This window comes from Nyctereutes procyonoides, unplaced genomic scaffold (assembly GCF_905146905.1).
Source record: "Nyctereutes procyonoides isolate TBG_1078 unplaced genomic scaffold, NYPRO_anot_genome, whole genome shotgun sequence".
In the NCBI taxonomy this organism is placed as follows: Eukaryota; Metazoa; Chordata; class Mammalia; order Carnivora; family Canidae; genus Nyctereutes; species Nyctereutes procyonoides.
This window is the reverse complement of record NW_026575120.1, coordinates 34,497,965-34,524,858: the sequence shown is the minus strand read 5'-3', so window position 1 is coordinate 34,524,858 and position 26,894 is coordinate 34,497,965. Positions and strand designations below refer to the sequence as shown.

Here is a 26,894-nt window from a genome sequence, read left to right as displayed (position 1 = left end):
CCAAGAAAAAGAACATATCATTAAGCTCCCTGCATGGAGCCTGCTTCTCCCTCTGCCTGTGTCTCTGCCTCTCTCTCTGTCTCTCATGAATAAATAAATAAAATATTTTAAAAAAAAAGAAAATAAAAAGAACACTTATGACATCTCAGAAAGTTCTTTCATGGCCCTTTGTGCCCAACCCACTCCCACCATCAGCTGCTGGCAACTACTGTTTTCCCAGAATGTCATATAAACTGAAACAAAAAGTATGAAACCTTTGTAGTTGAGCTTTTAAAAACTCCTCACATGAGTATGAGATTCATTTATGTTGCTGAATGGATTTAAAGATTGCTTCTTTTTATTGCAGAGTTGTATTCCATTGTATGGATATACCACTGTTTTGCCATTCACCAGCTGATAGACATTGGCACCATTACCAGTTTTTGGCAGTTACAAATGAAGCTACTGTAAACATTCATGTATAGGTTTTTGTATAGACCTATGTCTTCATTTCTTTTGGATAAATACCTAGCAGTATGATTGCTGCTCATAGGTTTAATTTTAAAAGAAACTGCCAAACTATTTTCCATAGTGGCTGTACCATTTTGCATTTCCACCACCAACATAAGATTTTCAGCTGCTCTGTGTATTTGTCAGCACTTGATGAGGTCAGGTTTCTGACTGGTTTAAGCCATTCTAATAGACGTATCTCAGAGTGGATTTAATTTACACTTCCCTAATGACTAATGATGAATATTTTTTCATAGACTTATTTGCCATCTATGTCCTAGGTGAAGGGTCTGTTCAAATATTTTTTGCCCTTCTATTAGGCTGTTTGTTTTCTTATTATTGAGTTGTGAGAGTTATTTGTATACTCTGGATATTGGTCCTTTATCAGACATGTGCCTTGCAAATATTTTTTCCCAGTGTGCAGTTTGTCTTTTCATTTCTTTAACAATGCTTTCAAGGGTGCCTGGGTGGCTCAGTGGGGTAAGTGTCTGCCTTCAGCTCAGGTCATAATCCTACGGTCCTGGGATTGAGCCTCATGTTGTCAGGAGGGAGCCTGCTTCTCCCTCTCCCTCTGCCTCTGCCCCTCCACTTTGCTTGTATTTTTTTTCTCATTCATGCTCTCTCTCAAATAAATAAAATCCTTTAAAAAAAACAATGCTTTTCAAAGACCAAATGTTTTAAATTTTGCTGAAGCCAAAATTACCTTTTTTGTTGTTTTTATGGTTTCTGTTTTTTGTGTCCTAAGAAATCCTTGCCTAGCTTAAAGTCACAAAGATTTTCCTCTAGGAGTTTTACAGTTTTAGGTTTTATATCTAAGTCTATGATCGATTCCATGTCAATTTTTATATATATGAGGTATGGGTTATGGTTCATTTTTGTGCATGTGCTTAGCTAACTACTGCAGCACCAATTGTTGAAAAAACTGACCTTTCTCCATTGAATTGTCCTGGCCCCTATGTAAAAAAAAATCAAGTATCCAGATATGTGTGGGCCTAATTCTGGACACTTTCTTCTACTGATCTATCCATTTCTTCTTTTGCTAACATCATACTGTCTTGATTACTGTAGCTTTAGAGAGTAAGTCTTGGAATCAGATAGGGTAAGTCCTCAAACTTTGTTATTCTTTTTCAAAGTTATTCTGGTATTCTAGTTCCTTTAGTTTTCCAGATAAATTTTATTTTATTTTTTTTCCAGATAAATTTTAGAATGTACATGTTAATATCTATAAAATGTCTCCTGAAATTCTGATTGTGTTGAATTTTGAAGGAGCAGATATCTCTCCATTTGTTTTCTTGATTTCTCTTCAAATAAATCCTACACATATCTTGTTCGATTTATCCCTAAGTATTCCATGTTTTTGTAAAGGCTTACCAATGTTAGTATTTTACTGTTGTTATATAGTAATTACTAATAAAGTAAAAGATTTATTATGTCTAGCGCTTAACTATAAGAAAAGAGTCACTCAGAAATTATTATAATCTCCATTCAAAAGAGTGTAGTTTCTCTTCAGATATAGCTTCTGCTAATCTATTCTGTATATTTCTGGTTAATCATGTCAATTTGGTAGAAAAGTCACCATTCCGTAGTAACTGACTGGAATATCTATAAAATGCTTTTTCCTTTAAAAATGTTTTTCCTTGGGCAGCCCTGGTAGCTCAGCAGTTTAGCGCCACCTTCAGCCCGGGGTGTGATCCTGGAGACCCAGGATCGAGTTCCATGTCGGGCTCCCTGCATGGAGCCTGCTTCTCCCTCTGCCTGGGTCTCTGCCTCTCTCTGTGTCTCTCATGAATACATAAATAAAATCTTTTTAAAAAAATGTTTTTCCTCGGGTGAAACAGCAAGACAATGGAGTGTTCTCTTCTTTGATTTGCTTCTATTATTTTAATTATAGAATCTGGACTCAGTAGCTATACAGTCATCCTATTTGTTATTCACAGTTTTCCATCCTAAATTATCAATAAAGATGCATAAAGTCTTCAACATATCCAATAATTTACCAAGCATAATTACCTGCTTACCTAACTAGTCTTTATGTTTAACTTGTTAACAACCTTCTGAAGTAAGTACTACTGTTGGGCATTTGATAAATGCAGGTAAAGAAACCAACGCTCAGAGAGATTCAATAAAATTCTCAAGATGACAGAGCAAGTTCACTGCAAAATGAAATTCAACTTCACGCTGAATTTCTGATTCCAAGGGCACACTCCCTCACTTGGTGAGGCTGCTGTGGATGCACCAAAGGAATATCTATAGGTTCCCAAAGGGCAACCCCACATCTAACAGGCCTCCCCACCAGTGTGACCAGGCTTAAAATGTTAACATCTAAGTCAGGAATCACATCCACTTGAATCAGCATTTCTAGCACTTAGGTACAATTTACGACACTTTAAAAATCCCCAAAATATACACATTAACTCAAATACTTAGATTACATTCTGGGCTCCCTAGTAAGCAAAATCAAAGTTAAGAAACAGCCTATTTTTCTTTCCCATATTTCTCTATCAATACGCCTTTATCCCATTTTTTCCCTCTAATACAGATGCTATCCAGGAAAGTAGGAAGCAGTTTAGAAAATGAAATTAAATCTAGGATAAAGCAAGAGGCATGTTCACAAGTTTAGATGAATCTGATATGAATATATTAATTCTGAAGGAAGCTATTAGAAAGGATCCAAAAGCTCTCTACTTACTCTGTAGTACTGAGCACATGGAGAGGTTTAGGAAGTGCTTTTGAGACTGACCTTAAAGAAAATGTTGCAACTGAAGAAGCCTTATAAGATCAGGTTTTTTCCAAAATCATTGGCAGCACACAGCTAAAATACAACAGCGAATTTATCATTTTCCAGCAGTAATTGAAAGTTCTAGCTAAAGCTGCACTGTCGCACCAGCTATTTTTTAGAATTATTTACCTGCAACATTCCAAATGCAAGATTCCTTTTTCTCCTGTAGTAATTATGGTACAACAAATCTTGACAGCCGTGCAAAAAGCAAAGCCTTGTTCTTTTAAATGGCCTTAGGCATCTGCCATGTTGAGAGGTCTACAAAATTCTGAACCCAGGGTAGATTTACTTAATTACCTCAGAGCCATGGGGCATGCTTATAAATCAAGTTTTATAAATCTTTAAATTATAAATAGAAGCAGCAACAACATTAGTTTAAGCCAGGGAAAATCAGCTCCCAAAAAACTGAAGACCTTCAAGAAACTAAGACCTAGAGGGTGGCCATACTGCACATAATCTGGCTTTGGGACAGGCAAGGTGTTCTCCAAGGAACATGGCCTCCCTCTGGATCACTGACATATCTGGGGACTTTGGCTGAGCAGTTCAAATCATCTATGTTGACATAAAACAAAAGACTAATTCTCTAAGGTAACCAAGACCAAAACCAGATAGAATTCATATCAGATAAGCAAAAATGTTTGAATAATTCATTACCTGTTATATCCATTGCCCCTCAGAAATTCTAAACTATGAATAAAAAGTCTGGCAAACTAAAATGCCATGTCAGGCTTCAGGATAACTGGTGAAGAGCTGAATATTCCCATCAGATTAAGGTTTGAAGCAGGAAACATTTTGACGAAGGCTTGATAAGACAGGTCTATGGTTATGCCTTGTGTATGACATATGGACCAAAACTTTTATGATATATATAGGGAAAGAGAATTGTTAAAAGATATAAAATGGCTCCTAAAATTGTAACAGCAAAAATAAATCCGCAAAAACCAATCTAATCAAAATCCCAAAGCACAAAAAAAACCTAAACAGAAAATCACCTGAGTATTATTATTGTTATGATTCTAGAAGTTTATATAACCAGAAATATTGTTAATCCATTCAACAAGCTTTTATTTATTGACCTCCCCCAATTCTGTCACAAAGCTTACATTAAAGATCAGGCAACTGACAATAAGAGCCTGCAAAAATTTGCTCGATTATACTATTTCTCACTGTCAAAGCCAGGATGCAAATTCAAGATTCCTATCTTCTTGTTTACATAATGCTTTGAGAGAAAAGAACGATAACTACAGTCTGCTTGACTCCTGAAGACAGTTAGACTCACAGCAATTTAATTTAGATGCCAGGGCTATGGTGCTTTCCCGACTGCTTTATCCTTACTACTTTTCACTTGAGGCATTTCCCAAAGGATGTGACTATTATTTAGCTGTTCTAGCTACTTATATTATCAAGATAATGAAGCTAAGGCTACCAGTTCAGTTTTCTCAGGGGACTTGCTATTTGTCATCTTGTGTTTTTAAAGCAAACAAATGATCAATGCAAATCTGCCTTCACTAGAGAATCTCATGACATAAAGGCATAAAGATAGTTTTGGATCAAGGGTGCTACCTTCAAAACTGACAGAAGGATGTCAATATTCATCTCTACACCTGATATCAGATCACCAGGGTCCTAGATCCAACAGGGAAAGCTCCCAATGAACTGAACAATTGTCCTTTGATCCAGGTCCTCCTCTTAATGATCTGAAGTTCCATGCTATCAAAACTAAAAACAAAGAATTCATATCCCCCACATGTGAATTGTCCCTTCCAGACTCACGCAGCCACAAACGCTAAGACCCCACATTGACAACCTACTGGACTTTGTTTCCACTTTCAGCAAAGAGGGTATGACTCAAACTACTGGTCTGTCCCAGTGGGATAAATCCAATGGGAATTTTACTGAAGGAAGCCTAAGGGAAAAAAAAAGAAAAGTTATTATGGTTATGGTCAGAAAATCAGGCTGAACAGAGAGACACAGATGTGTTCACCATGTCAAAGTAACTGACCCGAAGTCCAACACCCTGTCTCTCCCTTCCTTAGACCAGCAACCGGATAACGCTAAGTTGAGGGGTTTCTAGAAAATAAGGCAGGCCTTGAAATCAACAGGACTCTGAATCCGGAAGCAATATCTGGGTACTCATTAGCAGCAACTGGTTGAAAGAAATTTGGTTATGAAAATGAAGGTCTTAAAGATATTAAATAAATGTGCTACTGTGACAGAGACTATATTATGTTGTCACACTAGTTGAAAAAGTTGGGGATAAAATTCAACTAGAAATATCTAACATTTGTACAGTAACTAATGACAGCTCTTTATAAACCATCTCAAGTGTAAAAAAGGCAAAGACAATAAGCAAGTTCAAGTAGCAGTCCTTCATCCCTAGCCCTCTTCTCCCTTCCCAGAGGAAACCAGTACCCTGGATGCTGTGACATTATTACTTGTCACATTATTACTTGTCACATTCTTACTCTTTTATGACATATTTACATATCCATTAATAATATTGCTTTCTGAATTGCAAAACTCTGTAGAAATGCATAACATACTTTGGCAACGAGCCTTTTTTACTCAATATTTTTTAGAATTAATAATTTTATAGATATTTATATGTATATATGTCTATAAATCTATAAATATTTATAGATATATATCTCTATATATCTATAAATATTTATAGATATTTATAGATCTAATCCATTCATTTTTACTGCTACATGGCTTCCAGTATATGAATATACCATCATTTATGAAGGAATTCTGTGAAGAGAAGGTTCCATGGGAAAAATTTATATTTCAAACAATAGCTTTTCTGGTAAAAGCTCTCGGGTGCTCTGGAATACTAAAGCAGAGGAGTCCCCTGCAGATTAATCAAAGTGTTCTAGGACACAGGCAACAGTACTTTATTTGCTAAAACCCAAGGAAGCATAATTTGTGCCCACCTTAAAATATAAAATGGTGAAAAAAGGCAAAAGAAGATAAAAAGCACAGAAATGTAAAAAGCTAAAATGCAATTACTCTTTCTTGAAAGCTCACCTCATCTGCTCTTCGAAGAACTCCAGTAATAACCTACAAACATTAAAAAAAAATTATTATAAACAACCTGTATTTCCCCTCTCAAACAAAAATTGGATTCAATTTTCATGGATCACAAACTTGTTCCTGTTTTGTTCCTAGAAATCATGTCAAAAGATGTACTGGCTCTTAAAACATACAGTGTTCTGCAAAGGGATCAGAGTAAAATTAGATTTGATTCTTGACTTAAGATCAATAGTCCAATAAAGGCTAAGATGAAATAATTATGAAACCTCCATATTACATTAGCAATATTGTTCTGAGTTCTATAAAATGGATACAAATGTGAGGCACACATCAATCATACAGAGGAACCTACTTTCCATTACAAGTGCTCACACAGGAACAAAAATAACACTTTGATGCACGCAGAGAAGTCTGTGCTCAATAAAGATTTCTTATCCAGGAATATGAAGGCCAGGGGAACAGCAGCTCCTCTTTTAAAAGATATTTTTAATTTGAATGTGTACATCATTGTTTTTTAATTTTTAAAATGTGATACATGTGCCTTGTAGAAGTGGTAAAAAATACGTGAAGAAGAAACTACTCTCATTATCCCACCATGACATAACCATCATTTGCTTATGTTTTGGCATATTTCCCTCCAATACTTTTTTTATTCACTGCCTATTTTTGGATGACTGAGATTACACCAAATACACGAATGATTTGGTATATTTCTTAAAAACATTTTGTAAAGTAAAGACTGGTCAATCTTCTCCCTTCACCTCCTGCCTCACTGCATTGCAGGATTAAATGGGGCTGTCATGAGGTCTACTTCCTTCTTTGTTGGCATGCTATCAGTATTCTTCACACTTCATTAAAAAGCTATAAAAACAATTACTGGATCATTAGCACAGCCTTTCTAAAAGAAGCTTACTAAGGCTCACATAACTGCTAAGTCAAACGTAGGACACTGTTCTGTCTGCTGTTAGCTCCAGATCCCTTGACACTGATGAAACTACCCAATGGAGGCGAGAGCCCATCAGAAGGGAGGCCCAGATGTGAATTATGGCCCTCAGGATAGAAGCACTGAGCAGTTAGAGGGGCGCCTGCACTGGGCTCTTCAGCGGTTTCCAATATGTAATGAAGGTTCCAGTCTATTGCCCTCAAAAGGAAAAGCACTTCGAGGACAATGTACTTACTGTCCTTATTGGACCAGAGTTAGCATAAGGACATGAGATTTTAAAACAAAAGTAGATCGTATACCTGAACCTGTAGACTGCAGCCTCTAACTATTCTCTTACCAGGTAACATTCCATGCAATAGAAAAAATGTGAGAACACAAACATTTTTTTGGAGGGGATCTAGGTTTATTTTATAAGAACCATCCCTCATAATTAAAACTGATTCCCTAGCTCCCTAACTAACAGGGCTACTCCATTAGTCTCCAAAATATAAAAAGTTATATCATACCCACCACCATTTCTTATTTATGCAATTTTATCCAACTTAAATTTGATAAAACAAAACTAACTCCCCTTATATGCTGGGTATAAAGTTTATACAAAACAATGAAATAAAAGTGCATGACAAAAATGTAATGCTAAGCCTGTTTCAGAGAGTGAGGATTCTAAAAAATACAAAGAAATCATTTCCTTAAATTATAACCACTTATACCATTGCTCTAAGATCTAATTTCCATTGTCCTCACCTTCAAAATGGTTTCAAACAGAAAAACAGCCATACCTCCTGCAATGTCCCATCTCCTCCTGCAACAATGATCACATCTGTGTTTTCCATCAGTTCCAGGAGTTTCTTGGCTTGGCCCTCATAATCAGTCTGAAATACAAAAAGAAGTCTTTGGTAAATCTATCATCCCAGGGGCATAAGATCAAAGATGTAAAAATATGGGACATTTTCTTTAAAGTTTTACACAGAGTCTTTCCTTCAATTCTACATAATTAATAGACATGAAAAACAAGAGTTATCAAAGCAATCATATATACAGTTTTACACTGTTTAGAGCTGAAAGGGAACTCAGAAACCACCTTTAACCTTCCTTTATTTTTTTTTAAAAGATCTTATTTATTTATTTGAGTCAGAGAGCACACATAGGGAGAGTGAGAAGCAGCAGACACCTTGCTGAGCAGGGAGCCCGATGTGGGACTCAATCCCAGGACCCTAAGATCATGACCTGAGCCGACAATTAACCAACTGAGCCACCCATGCGCCCCTAACCTTCCTTTAAAAACAAAACCCAAACCCAATGATTTGTCTCTGGTTATACAGTTATCTATTCAAAGGACTCGTTTCCAGTCCAGTGCAGATTCTATTACACTATTTACCTGACATCTTTCATCTGAAAGCAGGAAGTCAGGTCTATATGCAAATAGAGAGAAGCAGATGTAATGAAAAAAGTACAGATTTGGGAGCCCAAGAGACCCAAATTAAACCCCAACTCTGCTACTTTCTAGCTGAGTGGCCTTAAACTTTCAGGACCTTAATTTCCTTATCAATGAAATTATGTGTATTGGAGTTGCGGTAATAATAGCTTCCCCATAGTACTGTTATAAAGCAGCATATAAAGCAACTAGCAAGGTAACTGCTCATGACTGGTACGCTATCTAAATGAAAGGTTAGGCTTTGTTAGGACTAGACAATAAGGCACAGGTGTGATTCAGAGTAGCAATGAAACAGTACCCAAACCTCACCATTTTTATTGAGATTATTTCCTCTCAGATACATATGCAGACTTCAATGAATCATCTAAGCTGCTGCCTCTAAAAGCAAACATTAAATTTTAAAAGACATAATGCAGCTAATACTAACATAGGAAACATCGCCTCCTATTGATACTGTAGTAGACACACTAACAGGCAAAAATTAAAGATTTGAATCTCAAATAGACTTAAAGCATGTAAGCACAGTTAACACAGAGGAAAAAAGAAGTCCCTAAACTAACACCATGAATTTTATGATGAATTATCCCTTTTATTCTAAAAATGAAATGGCTTGCTTTATAGTTACACATTTGCAAATACTAAATTTTTTTTAAAAGGATAGATGTCAATCCTGATTAAAATGACAGTTTGTGAGTACCCCCAAATAATCCTTGGGAATCAGTATGGGTTTGCTAAGAATGAGGCTTTTCAGACTATTCTCATCTTTTTTGACATTACTAGATCAGCAGATACAGGAAACCAGATGGACGTTGTATCTACTCTTCAGCAGGCACCTGGCAAGCTAAGTGATATATCCTTGGGGACAAGATGGAGAAATGTGGAAACAAGATACTAAAATACAAGTAGGTTAGTTTTTTTTGTTTGTTTTTTTTTTTGTTTGTTTTTGTTTTTTACAAGTAGGTTAGTTACCAACTGAAGGTCTGTACTCCGAGTGAGCAGTTCAGTGGAGTGACATCCAACTGTAGGTAAATTGCTAGTGACATTTCTTTGGGGCTCTCCCTTGAACCTTTTTTCAAGTTGACTCCATAGTGGAACCCAACTCAAGGCTTGAAACCACAACTCTGAAATCAAGACCTATGCTGAAATCAAGTCAGACACTTAACTGACTCAGCCATACAGGCAGCCCAAGTTTATATGATGCTATCAACAATAGAGATGAAAGGCATCTTACTGAATATGTAAATTGCAATCTTTTACAAAACAGACACTGGCCTCCTTACTATTCTTCAAACATGTCAAATACATTCCTGCTTCAGAGTCCTAGAAATGCAATATCCTCAGCCCAGATTCTTTCCCTCCTGCATCTGCAGGCCTCACTCCTTTGCAGCAGGTCTCCAAATGGTCATCTCCTCAAACCAGTCGTCTTTGACCTTCTGAAATAAACTAACACCCCCATTACTCCTAGTCCCCTTACTCTGCTTGACTTTCCTTCTTGGCACTCATCACCATGAGTTGTTGCTGACAAACTTTATGTTTTTGCATCTGTTTCTTATCTGCATCTCTCCCTTTCCCACTTTCAATGGAAGCTCTTTGACAACAGACATGGAAAAGTTTATTTTGTTCAGACTATATCCCCAAAACCTAGAACAGGGCTTAGATCACAGTAGGCAGTCAATACTTGCAAAAAAAGTTAATATAAGTACATGAATGAAAGAACCAAACTTCAAAAGTATTTCAACAGACTTAATAGACTATAATTTAAAAGATCACTTTTGTAGGGCTAACATATTTGAGGCTCTGGTGTTAAGAAGAAAATTCCAAATGCACAAAGGAAGGATAAAAAATATAAAGTGGCCTAGTGATATTAAATAAAGAAAAGTGAATCAAGTCAATAGGTCTTGATTGGAGGACTGCTACTTTTGCTGGGTATGATAATGACCCTGCAGTTATGCAGAAAAGTAGCCTTTTTTTTTTTTTTAATAAAGAGTGCATACTGAAGTATGTAGGGGTAAAAATGACTTGATGTCAATAATTTACTTCAGAGAACCCATCTACCATGTGAAGATGCCTGCTGGGGACCCTCTGAGCCAGAAAAAAGCAGAGCCCACCTACAGATTCATGAGTTAGGCCATCCCTCCTCAGCCTTGCCACAAAGGAGCCCAGCACAAGGTGAGACCACCACGAGGGCAGCTCTGAACAGACCGCTGAGCAACAGAACCTTAAGCAGAGAAGCAGCTGTCAAGGTAGTATGTTATGTAGCAGTACATCACTAGTATAGAAATAAATATAGCAATAATTGCAATAAACATTAATGGGTTCAGTTATCCAGTAAAAAGAGGGAAAAAATGATTGGATCTTTTAAATACCCTGTCATGCCTTACCAATAAAGCATCTAAAATATAAAGACACACAAAGGCTGAGAGTAAAGGAATAAAAATATCACACCAAGCAAAAACTAACCAAAGTAAGTTACTAGAGTCACTAAGAAAACTAAGTAAGATACACAGACCGTGGCCAAGGCAGTGCTGGGGCTGAAGAGAATTGCTCTAGGACAGGGTCAAAATGCCAGAAAAATAAAGTGATTTGAAACTTGTAAGCATCTATTGACATCATCTCAAAATATAAACAGCAAAAATGAACAAAACTACTACATAAATAGAAAATCCCCGATAGCAGTGGAAGAGTTCTAAACTAACCACCCCCCCCACCTTCATAATTTATAGTTAAAGCAGAAGAAAAAAGTCAGTAAGGACGCAGAAGACTAGAACCACACAATGATCAGACTTGATTTACTGGGCATGTGTAGATCATGGTACCTAGTAAGTGGTACATATTCCTTTTAGGCATACGGGGAACATTTATGAAAACAAAACACACAGTAGGCCATAAAACAGAACCCAAACTTTCAAATGCTGGAAGTGTATTGACTATATTTGTTGACCATAATGCAATCAAATAAGAAACCATTAATAAAAAGATAACTAGAAAAACTTTATTTTGGGAAATTTTAAAACATGTCTAAATAACTTATAGGTCAGGCAAAAATCATGACGTTAATTAGAAAATATTTTTAAATGAATGGTAATGAAAATAGTAGACACAAAACTTAGAAGATGCAGTTGAAGCAATAGAGAGAAATTTATAGCTTTCTATAAATTAGAAAAGGGTAAAAAGTAAGTAAGCATCCAAGTTAAAATGTCAGAACAGCAGAAAAAAATCTAAAGGAAGTTGAATGAAGGAAACAGTAAAAAACACTAGAAATTCATGAAAGAAACATAAACAAGAAGATCAATGAGCCAAAAAATGATTCTTGGCAAGGATTCATTGACACAGCTCTCACAAGACTATTGAGAGAAAAAAATGGCACAAATAAATAATATGATTAAAATGAGATATCACAAATGTTTTTGGGTTTTTTTTTTTTAAGATTTTATTCATTTATTCATGAGAGGTACAGAGAGAAAGAGGCAGAGACACAGGCAGGGGGAGAAGCAGGTTCTATGCAGGGAGCCCGACATGGGACTGGATCCTGGGTCTCTGGGATCACACCCCAGGCCGAAGGCAGCGCTAAACCACTGAGCCACCCAGGCTGCCCAAGATATCACAAATGTTACATAAACTTGCAAGAAGAGGAAATTAGGAACTTGATACCAATTAATTTGAAACCTAGATGAAAAGAACAAATTCCCTGAAAATGTTGGATCATCAAAATTCATTCAAGAATAGAACTTGACTACTTCTAGAACCACTAAAGACCTTTAATATATAAAACAGTTTCCCCTAAAAGACAGCTCTAGGTCCAGATCATTTGATTTGAGTTCATGTGAACATTCAAGGGAGCGCTTTCATGTAACCATGCTAGGATCTCTCATACACTGGGTCGAAACATGCATTACAAACACTCACATTGATGTTAGTTCTCTTCCCCTTTCTCTCATCCCTGGAGACAGACAACTGGAAGACCACATCACAGACCACTTGGACATCAACATTTCATGGTAAAGTGGACTAAATTACCTTTTAATCTCTGATTTCATGAAACTGTGTAATATTAAAAATAAACCACAGATTTACAAACATAACAAGAGTGATTTTCACCAAATGCATACACACATATCACTTAAAAGTCAACAGAGTTTTGGGGTGTCTTCTATCTAGCACAGTTCCTGCTAACTTATCTTTGTCCCCTTTTCTTAGCTGAATACTGCAAATTCTAAAGCTTTAACATTTAAAATTCCTCGCCAGAGAGAAAATGTTTACCTGTCTGTGGAACTACCAAGAAATTAAATTAACTACTCAAACTGGAAATTTTTTTATTTTCAGGAAAGAAATTGTTATAGCTAGAACCACTTTCATCTTTCAAGAGACAATAATTCCACATCCTAGCTTTCAGATGAAAGGAATCCAGTTCATGCCTCCATCTAATCTTATTCTGAAAATGAAAAGCTGACAATGCTTTGAAAAAAACAAAACCACTTTTATTAATGATCAAAACAAAGACACAACGTTGATTTCTCTGTTCCCAGCCTCTTACGTGATAAGTGATTTCTGCTACAAAGTCAAGAGAAGAGGATAAGCTGTAAGGAGTGGTAGCTTGGATAAAATCAACACTCTGGAGTGTTCTTACCTTAACAACAGTCACATCCATGCCAGATAAGTGTAAAATCGGGGCAGCATTTTTTTCAAATAGAGTCCTGGCTTTGCTGCAGACAAAGGAAAAAATACAAAAATTTTGACCAAGTTCTCAAGAGGAAGAATAAAAAGCCCAACCACCTTAACTAGAGTAGAACTAGAAACAGCCTAAGAACACAGGTTTCCTTCATTTGTGCAAGTATAGGAAGTCAAACGAGTTATCAGGTTCTACGGGTAGAAATGGAGACGTCACTCACTACTCTGGGGCCTCCAGTTTACCTTTGAATACAAACAGCTCTTACCCTCGTGGGATGCTTGCAGTTCCAATCTAGTTCCTCTAGAAGAATGTACACTACATATGGCCCCACTCAGGACACAATGTTTGATGCATTCAGCAAGCATTTCTTGAGCACCCACTATGTGCTAGCCACAGGTGTAAGAGCTAGGGATACAACATGACAAAGGAGACAAACACTTCCAACTTAAGGGTGATGTTGTCAGTCCTCATAGAACTTATTTATATTCCAGTGGTAGAGGGAAGAGAATATATTTAACATATACATTCCCAAGGGAATAATTTGAACCCCACAGAATATAGATTCTAGCTCAGTGGATACAACTTTTGAAGGAAAAATATATCATTTTGAACAATTTGAAATACTAAGGTATCTCTATTTCTTGAGTTTCAGACCTGTAGTGACATCCCAGAGGAAGGAGCAAAATGCTTTTCCATGAAAATTTTTCCAAGGCAAAATTTCCACTAAGAAAGGAAAAGTCTGAAATTATCTAACGCAACTTTAGGATAATCAGTAGCTTGTCTGAATCACATCCTTCTCTTGGTTGCCCTATCACATTGTACATACCTCTATTAGGAATTTTCATAGGGCACTGACAACCAGTGATTTGCAAGACAGTCTTTCGCAACACTGGAAGCCTTGCGAAAAAGACACCAAATCCTATAATCCTGAGTCCCCCAGCCTCTAGGATTATGTCTGGCACACTTACAAGATACTTAATAAGCATCTGATCAATTAATACACTAAGGTATGAATAAACGAACCTGCCCCCCATGTAGATATGTAAGTTCTGCAGGAAAGGAAACAACACGATTGTGAAGCCTTGTGAGAACAGAAACAGTTAAAGAGCCCCTTGAAGACAGACAGAGAGAGAGAGAAAGAGAGCGTGCCTGCGTGCGTGTGTGTTTTAAAAGCCACATCTTTGACAGTGATTCTTGTCCAATTAAGGTCAGGAGTCAGAAACACAGCCCAGGAATCAAAGAATCCAAAAGTTGCAGAAAGTCCCAATGGCATAGTTTCAAAGTTGAACATACCAATCAGTAAACCTGTTATTCACCTAAGTATTTTCAACTACTGCATCAGAAAAAAACAAAAACTAGAACTTACAAAACAACGAACATGTAACTTCCACATCCACGTTTAGTCATTTTTTTAAAAAAACTTAAAAAAAAAAAAACACATGCTTTGACTTTCTTAAGAGTATTTTATACTAGCAAGAGGTGCCACGGCAACTAATGAGGAGCATGTAGAGTCAAGCACAAACCAAATTCAACATTTTTAAAAAAATAACCACCAAAGGGCAGACAGAAACATGCAATACTTATGAATTAAAATAGAAATAGAAAAATTGGACAAATTTTCACAAGAAACATTTAAAAAAGGTATCTCAAATCAAGGGCCTACTTGAGCATGTTGTAAGCAAATCACACAAATATCCCCTGCCCTTTCTCCTGCTCTGAATGCTTATCAGAATGAACAGGAAAGACTAAATGAAAATTCGCCCTCTCCAGCTCACTACTTCTGGGGCTTAACCCAACAACAAAGGGCTGATACTACGAATGTTTCTACTTCCAGGGCTGTTTTCCTTACTGGGTTGATAAGAAAAGATCAGTTGGAGATAGATGAGCTCTCGCTAAGAAGCAAAACTCTGGACAAGTTTCAATCGGCTATATTAATTATTTACAACAAATCTATAACTTCCTCCAAGTTAAAGAAATAATGATTTGAACATTTAAGGCTTTTATTCACATCTTTGTGTGATGCCACGGCTATGGAAAATGTCTAAAATTCCAATGTTCCATATAAAAGATTGAAAAACAAGTGTTACCAGTAAGAAATGCATTATTTATTATATAATTAATGGTGAGATAGCACTAGGGCTAAATACAAAGTTTATATACCTACTGCAATTTCCAGGTCCACATACACACACAAAAATAATTACTTCTTAATGTATTATTTATTAACACTAAACACACAGTTATCTTATTTCTTAAAGTGCCTATGTAGCTTTAAACCAGTACTACATAATGAAATAGCTACATGATGAATTATATATTATATGTTAGAGTAGAGCCAAGATGACAAAAAGTGCAATTAAATAGTGAAAGCTTTAGGGAAAAAAACATGCTGGAGAGTTTCAGAGTGGCTGATACCTAGAAGCATGCAAGGATTCACCTTGAGAAAGGGGACAATAATTTTAGAAGACTTTCCATAGCCTCACTTTAAAAGATAAAAATGCTATACTTTTAATTAGCAACAATCGCGCCTCGGATAAACCTCATTGGCTACGATACTGCCACTGCACAAAGCTAAAAAAAATGCTATACTTTTAAACAGTAATTCACCTTTAAAAATGCCAACATATTTATATGTAAAAATGTAAACAGAACCTAAAACTGTTCTGAAAAAGTTTATTTTTTAACGTAATTATCCCTTGTAAGTAGGAACTTAAAATGACAGATTATAACTTAAACCAACGGTCATAAATTTTTCTCTATCAGAATTAGCAAGTTCCTAACTAACAGGTCTCTAAAGAAATAGCTAGAACAGTTATATTAAAGTAGCCAGAGGCACAAGCACTTTTGGGAAGAATGGGGGAGGAAAGGAGAGAATGCTTTGAACCTAGCCAACATGTTAATAATAATCACAGTCGCTTATGTTCCTTTCATCCAGTGCTTACCATGAAGTAGAAATGCTGAACATGTCATAGGCATTATCTGCTTAACTACAAAGGCACCTATTCTATATGGCAAATTTATAAGGTATGAACTATTACTTTTCCCACTTTACAGATGAGCATACTGAGGATTTAAGTCCAGTAATTCCCATATCACAAAGAGTATATAAGCCCGATCCCTCAAACGCTGTGCTAGCTCCTGTCACAGAACCCCACTGTTTAATTATCTTAGATACTGTGAGAACCTGTTCACGTGTTGGTTATTAAACAAGAATGATCAATAGGCATTAGGATTGGTGTGTTTATGGGGGAGTGAGGTGGCTCTAACAAAGCCAGTCCAGTAGGATTCGATTAGGCAGTGTCCCAGAACCAGTTTAGACAATCTATAGACAAATACCTTAAACCGCAGAATTTAAAATAAGGCATGCGGCGCCTGGCTGGCTCTCAACTTCAGCTCAGATCATGATCTTGGTGTTAAGCATCTCTCAATTTCAGCTCAGATCATGATCTTGGGGGTTGTGAGACAGCCCTGTATCAGGCCCCATGCTGGGTATGAAGCCTGCTTAGGATTCTCTGTCTCTCCCTCCCTCTCCCCACTCTGCCCCTTCCTTCTCAGGCTCTCACTCAACACCCCCCACCCCCCAAAAAAAGGTATGATTTGTGTTTATATTTGTAAATCCATACTATCTAAAATTACTAGAGAAACTTATTTCAGAAACCCTGCATCTTACATAAGACCAGTTAAAAGCTGGTCCCAACCAATCTTTGTTGTTCTTAATATCTTGACATCATTTGACTTTGATCTCTAGAATCCAACCTAATACATATTTATTAACTTTCCAATCCTCAGCAAAGACAAAAAGAATGGTTCTGGTCACTAGGGATAATAAAAGCTATTACTCACCTCCCCACCTCACATACAAACTTTTCATTCTTACGCTTTTTAGAAAATAATTTTAAGTTTTAAATGATTTCCTCTAAAAGCCTTCAAGGTCTCTTTTATTCACTTCTCCAACTGAATGAGAATAGCAACTAATATTGAAACTTTTTTTTTTTTTTTTTTGCTTATGGTACTTTTTAAAAATTTATAGACTTTATTTTTTAGAGCAGTTTTTAAGTTCAGAGTAAAAATGAGCAGAAATTACAGAGAATTTCCACGGACCCTCTGCCCTGCTACACACACATACGGCCTCACCCACTTTCAACATTCTGCACCAGGGTGGGACCTTGATACAATGAACATAAACACATGATTATCCACCGAAGTCCCAACTCTTCTTTACACCTAAATTCCCACAATTCCTTCACACAACTCTTCCAGGCCAGCTAGAGCAGGTCACAGACTGGCCAGTGACACAGCAAGGGACATACCTAGTTACTCCTAAGGCTAGGCCCCCGACCCCCTGGGCCATTTCCTCAGTCAGGAAGACTAAGTGTTGTCCCTCTGCTGACCTCTAAGATCTAGCTCAAGGCTCATTCCTTTTGGAAAGAATGTTTCTGACTTCACAAGCCTATCAATGCTCTGGGTTACCATGGAACATCCTGGACAGAGAAGGCCCAATTTTTTTTTTAATATATTTTGTTTGTTTATTCATGAAAGACACAGAAAGAGGCAGAGACCTAGGCAGAAGGAGAAGCAGGTTCCCTGCAGGGAGCCCGATACAGGGACTCCATCTCACTACCTGGGGATCACGACCTGAGCCAAAGACAGATGCTCAACCACAGAGCCACCCAGGCACCCCTAAGGCCCAATTACGTAGATCACAACAGCAGGAGCTGTCACAAGCAGGTAAGATTCACTTGAGAGTATTAATTCTGGGAATTTTTTTAAGATTTATTTATTTACTTATTTGGGGGGTGGGGCAGAGGAAATGAGTGAAAGAATCCTAAAGCAAACCACCCCCCAGCACCCCACCCCATGCAGCCCAACACTAGGGCTCCAACCCAGGACCCTGAGATCATGACCTGAGCCGAAACCAAGAGCTGGCCACCCAACCAAATGAGCCATCCAAGCGCCCCTAATTCTGGAATTTTTATTAAACTTCAATTAGACAAGTTTGCTAAGCATCAGTTAACTTTACAGTTATAGCTCATTAACCGTTCTTTCTCCATTACAAATTAATCTCATTGCTAAACGAGTACTGAACCTACTTTTTCCAATTCCATGCAATCCAACTAGCCGCCTGATATTCTGTGACTTTCTCCCCCCTCAGGAAAACTTTATGTGACAAACCACAAACTGAACTACCCTCTGCAAGCTGCAGGATTGAGAAACACCGTTGCCTTCTTCACTTGTGCATTGGGAGGAATGAGTTGATTGCCAAACACCTAGGAAGGAAGAAAGGAAAGTTTTCAGCAAATGTCCTTTATATTCAGTTAGTGATTACATATATTCTTTCATTACAAAGAAATCTACTTCCAGAAGACATGGTATGGACCCTGGGGGTTAAAATATCCTTTCATGATTTCATATTGACAAAAATACCATGAACCATCACCAAGTCTACCATTATTTAATGATAATCAGGTAAAATTTTTATAATAATAATAATTTTTTAAAAACCTACTTCATCTACTAGAGATAGGTAGCTTTTCTTTTCTCTACAAGACACGGCTAGGCCTATTATAAACACATAACCAGCAAGGCCACAGTCTATCAAAAGGGAAGTTTAATCCAACTGTCCTTAGTCTTCAGAATATAACCTTTTTCTCCTTCAATTTATTACTAAAGCTTATTCATAAAGAACCTTTGTGTTAGGGATCCCTGGGTGGCGCAGCGGTTTGGCGCCTGCCTTTGGCCCAGGGCGCGATCCTGGAGACCCGGGATCGAGTCCCACGTCGGGCTCCCGGTGCATGGAACCTGCTTCTCCCTCTGCCTATGTCTCTGTCTCTGTCTCTCTCTGTGTGTGTGTGTGTGACTATCATAAAAAAAAAAAAAAAAAACCTTTGTGTTACTAATTAATCTTCATACATATAATAAATAAACCTAATAATCTATTTGCCTCCTCCTCTTTACAGCCTTATATAACTTGATAACTAAATAGCATCAAATAGGGGATTAAGGAGGGCACTTGTGATGAGCACTGGGTATTGTACGGAAGTGATGAATCACTACATTCTACTCTTGAAACCAATTTTACCATATATGTTAACTAACTAGACTTTAAAGACTTGAAATAAATAAATAATAATAATAAACAACATCAACTGGCAAGGGAAGGAAATATAATTAATATTTACTAAGCACCTAGTATTTGCCGCTCTCCTGCACATTATTCTTAGCTCTCAGAAACTTAGGAGGTAATTAAATGTCCTCATTTCAAAAGTTTAGAAAACCAAGATTCAGAAAGATTAAGTCCCTCAAAGTCACATAGTTAATAAATTATCAGCCTAGTATTTATATCTAATTCCAAAACCCCAACTTCTACTTTGTCAGCTCTGAGAATCAGTTAAAGGAGGTGCACAGAAACAGAGGTGCAGAGTCAAAATAGGAACGAACGTGAGCACTGCTAATCCACCCGGACTGGGGAAGGCCACCAAACAGAAAGAAGTAGGAAAGCACCAGAGTCAAAATGTGGAGTCTTTGATGGTGGGGAGCAGGTCACAGCCAAGGAGGCAGAACTCCGGTATGGAAGCACAAAGTAAAGACAGGAGAAAAAAATGAGCTCTACCATGATTTTTATGAAGTGGCCCTTTTATTAAGTGACCACCACCTCCCTGACAGTCCCACCAGACAGCCGTTCTCACCATGGTCTATTTCTTGCTTTAAAAATATACACTTTTTCTGAATGTTTCAGGAAGATATCCTGTTTCTTTGTGAAGATTTCTGGTACATTATAATTTCTACTCTGTCGTCACTTTTACTGAATTCAACCTTAATATTTTGCTGCCAAATCTCCAAACACTGTAATGTGTTCTTTTGTTATCCATACTTCTGGAATGTAGCCAGAAATTATTCAGTTAGCCAGTTTCTCTGACCTACCAGAGTCCAGATCTACAGTTCCAGATTATTCTCCTTTGTCCTGGTTTCCTAGTCTCTACAGTTCTTATTTACCCACAACTCTCAGCTCAGGTTTATGGTGCGTTAAGGAGCTTACGTAAGACTACAATGAGTTGAGTTTATGTGAGATTAAAAAAAATCAATCTTTTAAGAATTTAGACTGTAAAGGGAAGCCATAAACAGGAAAAGTAAGTAGAGTAGGCTCCAAGGATAAATTTACTTCCATTTGCCAGATGGAAGGAGCTCCATGGGTGCTGAGAAGGAAAGAACTAGAGGCAGGGGAAGAGGTAAATATACAAGAGCGAGCAGCAAGAAGAGGAAGAGTCTCTGAGGAAGGACGAGATGGCACTCAGAGCAGAGGGAGGAGGCATTTCCCTCACAAGGAGAGGACCCTGTGACACTCTTCCTTAGGGAGACCAAGAAAAGGTTCCCCTCCCAAGCTTTTCCAGTGGGGATCACTGCTCCTTGGGGTGGGGATCATTCATTTTCTTTTTTAAAAATAAGGATTTTATTTATTTATTCATGAGAGACAGAGAGAGAGAGAGGCAGAGACACAGGCAGAGGGAGAAGCAGGCTCCATGCAGGGAGCCCGATGTGGGACTCGATCCCGGGTCTCCAGGATCACACCCTGAGCCAAAGGCAGATGCTCAACCACTGAGCCACCCAGGCATCCCAGGATCATTCATTTTCACAACAGCAGAGACATAGGAGATAAACAAATGGAAAAGTAATTGAATTCTTAAAACACAGATTTAGAACAGTCAAGATTGCCACCAAAGTGAAGAATGTATTAATAGCATCTACTGTCATCATCATCATCCATGGAAGCATTTTGGTAACAAACCTGAGGTCTGTCACCCACCTCCTTTCACTAAATACATCAGACCTTTGTCGTTTTTTACTTCAGGTTTCTTTTTTTGGTAGTTCTGATATTATAAGCTTAAATGACATACAACAAAAAAGCAACTCGGTTGTGGAAATTCACCTGCAAGGCATAACATATAAACTTGGAGAGAAAGAACAAAAATGTGGTCTTAAACTCAGAAGGATTTATAATTCAGCTATAATTAATACATGAATATTTAAGCACAGTATCATGGGCCTGGGAGAACAATGCACACGTGGTATGAATCGACTGTGCTGAACAGACAGGCTTTAAAAATATGAATCAACAGCTTTAAGAAGATTTGACTTTAAGAGGTAACACCTGTTCCGAACGGAAATCCTTGGGGGTTATCGGGATCAGGGAAGACTCGAGGCTCGGCCCGATCTTTAAGGACAACCACCGACATGAACAAATTCCCAGAGCTCCAACCAGCCCATGTATGTGTTCTTAGGACTAATCCAGAAGTAAACAAGTCTAAAGGGGTGGGCGTTAGAACTGCTCTTCACCAGATGGTTAACTTCCTCACGCTCTGTTCAGAGCTGGCTCTCCGCCTGACTCATCCCCTGATAGTAGGGAAAAAAAAAAAAAATCCGAAACTGCACTGATGCAAGGCACCACGCAGGTCCCCCAGAATAGCTGGAGTTTTCTGCACAATGGAGATAAAGCGGGTTTTAATTTTAGCATGCTAAATGACATTACCTGAGCTTCTTGACAGGCCGCTCTCCTTAGCAGGTTGTCACTATCAAAGTAAACAAAGAGAATGAATATTAGCTTTAATAAGCAGGTTAAGATCCAAACAAATAAAACTTTTCTTTTTCTTTTTTAAATAGGCACAACTCTTCTCTATGAAATATCCAAATGAAAATTAAATTTGTTAAAGACCTGTGACAAATCACGGATACACGTGAAAAGTACTGAGTGATATCCATGTTAGGTATCCCTATAGAATGGTAGGCAAAATACCCTCCCCTCCAAGATGTCGACATCCCCATCCCCAGAACCTGAAAATGTTACCTCACATGCAAAGGGGGTTTACAGACGTGATTAACTTTAGGATCTGGAGATAGGAAGATAATCTTGGATTATGTAGGGGAGCCTAACCTCATCACAAGGGTCCTTAAAAGCACAGAAACTTTCCTGGCTGAGATCAGCAGCAAATGTGACCGTGGAAAAAGTGCCAGAAAGGTGCAAGCCTGCTGGTGCTAAGGACGGAAGGAGGCCTCAAGTCATGGAATGGAAAAGAAGGAAATGTTTCTCCTCTAGAGCCTCCAGAAGGAATGCAGTCCTTGTCAACACCTTGACTTTAGCCCAGTAAGACCTGTGTTGGACTTGAAACCCACAGAACCGTAAGTTAATAGATGCATGTCGTGTGAAATCACGAGGCTTGAGGGAATTTGTTAGTGAAGCGACAGAAGACTGATGCACATATACTGCATTTTTCTTATCCAGTGGAAATTTTTCAGGTCATTTGCCAGAAATAAATTTGATGTTTAGTTGCTTCTGCTACTGTGTTATCTAAATCTCTTATTTTTTTATATCACTGATAGACACTCAATTATAGCACAAGTGAGAAATTTTGCTTGCAAAATGAAAACATTTGATCAGAAAAATGTTCGTCTATGTAACAGAAAGGTTCCTAAAGTGTGTTTATGCCATTTATACTGTAAGAACACCTTAAATGACTGATTGCCCACCAGGTGCCAGAATCTTCTCCTCGAAAGAGTCAACTCTAAGGCGTGTTGCTGGCATTGCTAAGATAGTAACTTCGACCTGGTTAATGATGGTTAAAACAATAAGCCAATAAACAATTTATAGGAAAGAATTAAAAGGAGAAAAGGATTCTTTTTTTAAATGATGGTACAGAGCAGTCAGTTTTAACAAGAAAGCATCAAGTGTGGGGAAGGATCACTGCTGCCCATCTGTGGGTATTTACTCAAAGAATAGGAAAACAGGGATTCCTGGGTGGCGCAGCGGTTTGGTGCCTGCCTTTGGCCCAGGGCGCGATCCTGGAGACCCGGGATCGAATCCCACGTCGGGCTCCCGGTGCATGGAGCCTGCTTCTCCCTCTGCCTGTGTCTCTGCCTCTCTCTCTCTCTGTATGACTATCGTAAATAAATTAAAAAAAAAAAAAAGAATAGGAAAACGCTTAATTTAAAGGGGATACATAGACCCCCTAGGTTTATATAGCAGCATTATCAACAATAGCCGAATTATGGAAACAGCCTAAGTGTCCATCAATTGATGAACAAAGAAGATGCTGTATATATATATTATATATATATACACACACACAATGGAAATATTATTCAGCCATTAAAAAGGGTGAAATCTTGCCATTTGCAAGGACATGGATAGAGCTAGAGAGTATAATGCTGAGATAAGCCAGTCAGAGCAAGACAGATACCATAGGATTTCACTCATCTGTGGGATTTAAGAATCAAAACTAGCAAAGGGAAAGAAAAGAGAGAGAAGTCAAGAAACAGACTCTTAACTACAGAGAACAAATTGATGGTTACCAGAAGGGAGGTGGGTTGGGGGATGGGGTAATAGGTGTTGGGGATGAAGGAGGGCACTTGTGAGGAGCCACTGGGTGATGCATGGAACTATTGAATCACTCTACTGTACACCTGAAACTAATAGAACACTACGTTAACTATACTGGAATTAAAATTTAATTTAAAAAATACTGCCCATCTGAAACCTAAGAACAACGTTCTATTAAAATTATAATGACACCATACCTCAAAAGTGCATGCTGTTCTATAACAGACATTTTAGGGAGACTAATCCCTTGTGAAGACAAGTCCACAAGCCACTTTAACTGCCAGGCTCCCCACCTGACTGAGTGATGTTGCCCCACTACTACCCTGGAGGCAAAGGAGAGGTACATAAGCTTTTCTCTCTTCCGCCACCTGAGATTCACATATATGCATGTTTTGCATTTCTATCCAAATGCTGTCAACTGCTCTCAGGGAATCATCAACAATTACATAGATTTTACACTCGCAGACAAGATGAGGCTAATTAATTCAAAGTACAGAGCAATAAAATATTTAAAGATAATTAACATGTCAACAACCCTTTATAGGTGACTTTGACCCCTCACATTCATGACCTCTATACAATAAGGTAAAATACTAAATTCTTAGTAACCACTAGATCACCAAATAAAACTAGTCTCCTAGTAGTAACCTGAGCATTGTCACCAGATCCTCTTGTACTAAGCTAATCCCCAATCCAGCTTCCACACTGGCCCTGGAGGTACCACTACCACCACACGGAACCACACAGAACTGTGCTCCTCCAAACAATGCCTGTATTTTTCCTATAGATAAACAACCTGTGCCTCCAGTTCTCTTCTACGATGAACATATCCTAAAGATTATTCCATACAAGCCCTCCATACTGCTACGAAAGCTACATACCTGCCTGTTCATTCCTGTCCATTTCCCCCAGCTGGCTCCTCCCCTCCAACTGGGGGCAGGCCTCTGAAAGTGCCAGCCTCCTCTGGGTCATTAGTAACACACCACCTTCCTTACTGCATTTCAGCCACATGGATTCCTGTGGGCCTAGATGAAAAGAGAATGGCCCCAAATACACACAATAGAGCACCTTGGATCACTTTTTCCTAAATTCTTTCCGGATAGAAGTAAAATTTTGAATGTTAACTTGTGATTAAGTATATAATTAAAGACTTCGGTTCTCTTGAGCTTGCTAATACTCCTTGATTTATCAGAGTGCTATTCAAAAATCAAAAGATTCCTTTAAAATTAATTCCCTGGATTTTAATGTGCCAGATGGAATAGGCTGTCAGTGCCACCTGTGAGAAAGCTAGACTATGTACCAATTTAAATTCTACAAAAGAAAATCTCATTATAATCACACTTAATTTTTTTAAATATCAAAAATGGTATTAGCCATCTTGATCTTGCTCTCTGAACCAAGGTGTTTCTAAAAATCAAACATATCCTTAAAGAAAAAAAGATCTCTCCTATTGATATATTCTGATGGTCTATGGCCAGTTCTGAAAACTATTTCAAAAAAGAAATTCCAAAAATGTTTCAAGAAAGGCAGCTTTCTTTTGGAATAAAAGAGAAAATAAGTTGAAATTCAAAGAGCAACTCCTATGTGTCAGATACTATGACAGTTTTTCTCAAATACCTTTAACCTTTGTAACAGCCTTGCAAGACAGGCATTCTCATTTTATGTATGAAGAAGTTAAGGCTCAGAGAAGGAAAAGACTTGTCCAAATTCACCATGTTACTCAATAGTAGACTAGAATTCAAACTCATGCTGACTTGACCCTGAAATACATGCTCTAATGCTATTTCTTAACTTCAGACAATACTGATTGTACAATGCTCATTAGCATATACACTTTATAGCACATTCATTAATCACATTATTTCTTAATCTCATCTAATTTTTAAAATTTACATTCATACAATTTTTTTTAATAAGTTCAAGTGCAACAAAGCTCCCAAAAGTAGCAGGCGAAATAAACTCACTTAACACAAAGTGCTGGGTATGGTACAATGACCCAGATTTGGTCCTGACCCAAAGCAGCTTAGGATCTAGTGGCAAGAACAGCAAGTATCAGTGATAAAATAAAAGATGTGTTTCTTGACAAATGAAGTGCCAGGCACTCTGCTGGGCATCGAGGATATACTGATGAATAAACCCAAGATTCCCCATCCTCATGAAGTTTACAGTTTAGAAAGGAAAAAAGACAATCCAACAGGCAGTCATAATGTGATGTGACTTTTATGTGTTCCATAATGGGGGCCCACTTAGGAATAGCTAACCTAGTCTTGGGGAATTAGAGAAGGCATTTTATAGGAAAGGACAGTGAAATGTAAATCCAGGGGAGAAATTAGAAGTGGCAGGGCAAAAACAGGGAGGAGAACATGGGCAAAGGAAGAGACTGTAGGAAGCTGAGAGGACAGGCCCATACAGGAAATGGAAAGTAGCTCAAGACAGCCAGAGGCAGTCTGCCACGGAAGAAACCATACAAGAGGAGGGCAGGGACCCAGCCAGGCCATCAGTGGCCTTTTAAGCTATTTAAGGAATTGGGACTTTACCCCAGGGGCCGTAAGAAACCACGAGAGGGTTTTAGAAAGATCTGTTATGTTAGAAGGACTACTCTGGTTGCAGTGTGAGGGTTGGCCATGGTCAAGGCAAGACGATCTAGGGAGACCAGGGTGGGTTCTTCGAGAACGCAGGTGGGGGATGCTGACATAATGACCCCTGGAACCAGGATCGAGGAGAGGACAGAGGCAACTGGTATTTAGGAGGCAAACTTAAGGGCTGACCTGTGGGGACTGAAAGGAAGGGAGGGGTCAAAGGCAGTGTCCACATTTTTCTACTGAGCCCTTGGCAGAAGGTGGTAACACTCAGAGACAGAAGACAGTACGAGGTACAGGTCCAGGAGGGAGGAAGCCAGGGTTTGTTCTGGATCTGTAGATCTGAGACAACGGTGAGTCCAGGTGGAGGTGTCCAGGGGACAACTGGAAAGACATGTCTGGAATTCCAGACAGTGATCCTGACTAAAGATACATGTGGTAATAGTGGGCTGAGAGCAGAGCGATTATCTACATGAAGAGACAGGAAGCAGCAGGAAGAGATGCCCTGAGTCCTGGGACAGACGACAGAACACCAGATGAATCTTAAGTACAGATACTGCACCTCACCTGAAAACCAAAGAAAAATGTGCTGAGG

At 38.2% G+C, this 26,894-nt stretch overlaps 1 protein-coding gene and 1 non-coding gene across 3 annotated transcripts in view; both read right to left on the bottom strand.

Moving 5' to 3' along the window:
• AGK (acylglycerol kinase) overlaps positions 1 to 26,894 on the bottom strand; it is a 75,804-nt gene that overhangs the window by 27,951 nt on the left and 20,959 nt on the right. For both annotated transcript variants that reach the window (XM_055335326.1, XM_055335327.1), the window contains exons 3-8: positions 21,876 to 21,915; positions 18,539 to 18,618; positions 13,310 to 13,385; positions 8,027 to 8,119; positions 6,299 to 6,331; positions 5,080 to 5,174 (exon numbers count right to left, since the gene is read on the bottom strand). In XM_055335326.1, coding sequence (XP_055191301.1) covers positions 5,080 to 5,174; positions 6,299 to 6,331; positions 8,027 to 8,119; positions 13,310 to 13,385; positions 18,539 to 18,618; positions 21,876 to 21,915 — 417 coding nt within the window. The remainder of the gene's footprint in view (positions 1 to 5,079; positions 5,175 to 6,298; positions 6,332 to 8,026; positions 8,120 to 13,309; positions 13,386 to 18,538; positions 18,619 to 21,875; positions 21,916 to 26,894) is intronic.
• Positions 15,788 to 15,924, bottom strand: LOC129516225 (U4 spliceosomal RNA). Its single transcript, XR_008665713.1, has one exon. It is a non-coding gene; the product is annotated as a U4 spliceosomal RNA (small nuclear RNA).